The sequence below is a fragment of the Empidonax traillii genome, unplaced genomic scaffold, assembly GCF_003031625.1.
Source record: "Empidonax traillii isolate 1590-97213 ecotype Southwest subspecies unplaced genomic scaffold, ASM303162v1 scaffold1151:size328817, whole genome shotgun sequence".
NCBI classification, from domain to species: domain Eukaryota; kingdom Metazoa; phylum Chordata; class Aves; order Passeriformes; family Tyrannidae; genus Empidonax; species Empidonax traillii.
The window spans coordinates 7411-9545 of NW_020956344.1; the positions used below are offsets into that span (position 1 = coordinate 7411).

The 2135-nt window shown below is 42.2% G+C and overlaps 1 protein-coding gene across 1 annotated transcript in view; it reads left to right on the forward strand.

Moving 5' to 3' along the window:
* LOC114068933 (toll-like receptor 7) overlaps positions 1-2135 on the forward strand; it is a 9307-nt gene that overhangs the window by 3323 nt on the left and 3849 nt on the right. The window contains 1 exon segment of the mRNA XM_027905402.1: positions 1476-2128. Coding sequence (XP_027761203.1) covers positions 1476-2128 — 653 coding nt within the window.

The window sequence follows — 2135 nt, forward strand, 5'->3', positions numbered from 1 at the left end:
ATGGCTAGACTGTGCTGAAAATGCTGGTAAATTTTCTTACCCAATGGCCTCCATCTGGGTGGGAGTCCAATGGGAATTCCATGATGAATAACCAAATGATGGTTAGATTGATTCCTACCAGCCGTACTGTTTAGCTCCTGGCCTTTTCTCAGAGGATCTGCTGAAAAGAAACTGGCACTATAGCAGCACCAGGGAATGGGAAAGAATGCGGAAGAGGAAGGACTGGGGTGTAGTATTGTAATAGGTTACATCTGCAGTTGACTTCTACAATTTTATTTCTGTACTGGGGCTCTGAATCCCCAAAGTGATGCCACGTGGCTGTGGACTCTAGATAGCAGAAGTGCAGTGCTGCGTGAGATTTGACTTGCTTTCTCGCACATCTGTTGCCCTGCAGATCACTGCAGCACTCTTCCAGGTACATGGATGCAGAGGTAGGTTTAGCATAGTTCTCTAAGGTAACACAGAAACACAAAGTTTTCCAGGAGACACTGTGGTTGAAGTGAACCGAGCGTACAACAGGAAGCCTTGCTTCACCTCCAAGTCTGCGTCACCTGCAAGACATGTCATTGGCAGCACTCAACAGGGGTTGCACGGACTGCTTGAGTAGGGTTCTGTATATTCTTGTGCCCCAGCTAAAGAGAAAAAACATTTCCTTGTATCTTGGATATTTTAGGTAATCGTCCAATTTTCTGCTGCTTACCTGGGTTTTAACATTTAATTGATATTATCCTGCTTGTTTAAGAGCCCTCCATGTGCCATGCATCTGCAAGCCTTCAAGCCTGAGTTTTCAAGAGAGAAATGACCAGCACCTGACACCAGCAGTTAAGATGCTGGGCAGCACAGCAAATGGTCATAGCCTCTCTGCCTGTGTCACACAAGCCAAAGCTGGAATTGTGGCTCTGGGTATTTAATGCTTACTAACCTTTTATGGAGCATGCCCAGTTTTAAACCTGTCTTTGATTTTCATTTCCACACTTCACATCAACACAGTGTTTTCTCGTCTCCCTATTCTTAAAGCTTATGGAAATAAAGCCATAGACTGGCTTAGGTCAACTCTCCACCTGTGTTGATGCTTCAGTAACTTTGAAAGTCTACACTAGTTTTTAAGTGACTATAGGTTTTATCTATCATACACTATGAAACATCTATTTCAGTATGCAATGGCAATCTGCTGGAAGTTTAACACCTCCTGTTTCCCCTTAAAAGAAAAGAACATTCACAGAGACGTAAACTTCAATCAGTTTTTCTGTAGATTTTTTTAACCAATTCATTATTTAAAGTGTGGCATTTATATTAACACTGCAATACATCATGATAATAAAGTAAGGAATACCAACAAAATAGCAACAAATTAGCAACAAAACTTACAATCCTACCTGTACATCTACAAGTGTAGACCTATTTGGTCTGGCCCACTATGAGGCTGAAATGTTTAATTGCCTTAAACTAATACCTCTGTGTTTCCTTGTTTTTAGGTACCTTGTGCAAAGATGTCAAATGCATTGATATTTGTCTTGCTCTTCCTGTTTCCAATGATGCTGTCAGGAGCTTGGTTTCCCAAAACTTTACCCTGTGATGTTAAATCCTCAGAAGGTACTGTGACAGTGGACTGCACCTACCGGCGCCTCACAGAAGTGCCCAGAGGGATCCCTGAAAATGCTACCAACCTCACCCTGAGTATTAACCATATCCCCTATATAGATCCAAAATCCTTTGCTCAACTTAAAAACCTCATGGAGATTGACTTCAGATGCAACTGTGTGCCTGTAAGAATGGGGCCCAAAGACCTTGTCTGCAACAGCAGACTGAAGATTGAGAATGGCAGTTTTGCTGCCCTGACAAGACTGAAATCATTGTACTTGGATGCAAACCAACTGTTGGAAATACCCCGAGGTCTTCCTGCTACTTTAACCCTGCTGAGCCTGGAAGCAAATACTATCTTTTCCATCCAGAAAGCCAACTTGTCAGAGCTAGGAAACATAGAGGTATTGTATCTGGGACAGAACTGTTACTACCGCAATCCGTGCAATGTTTCATTTGAAATTGAGGAAACAGCCTTTCTGGAGCTGAAAAAATTAACAATACTATCCCTGAAGTCCAACAACTTAACATATATTCCACCCAATTTGTCATCT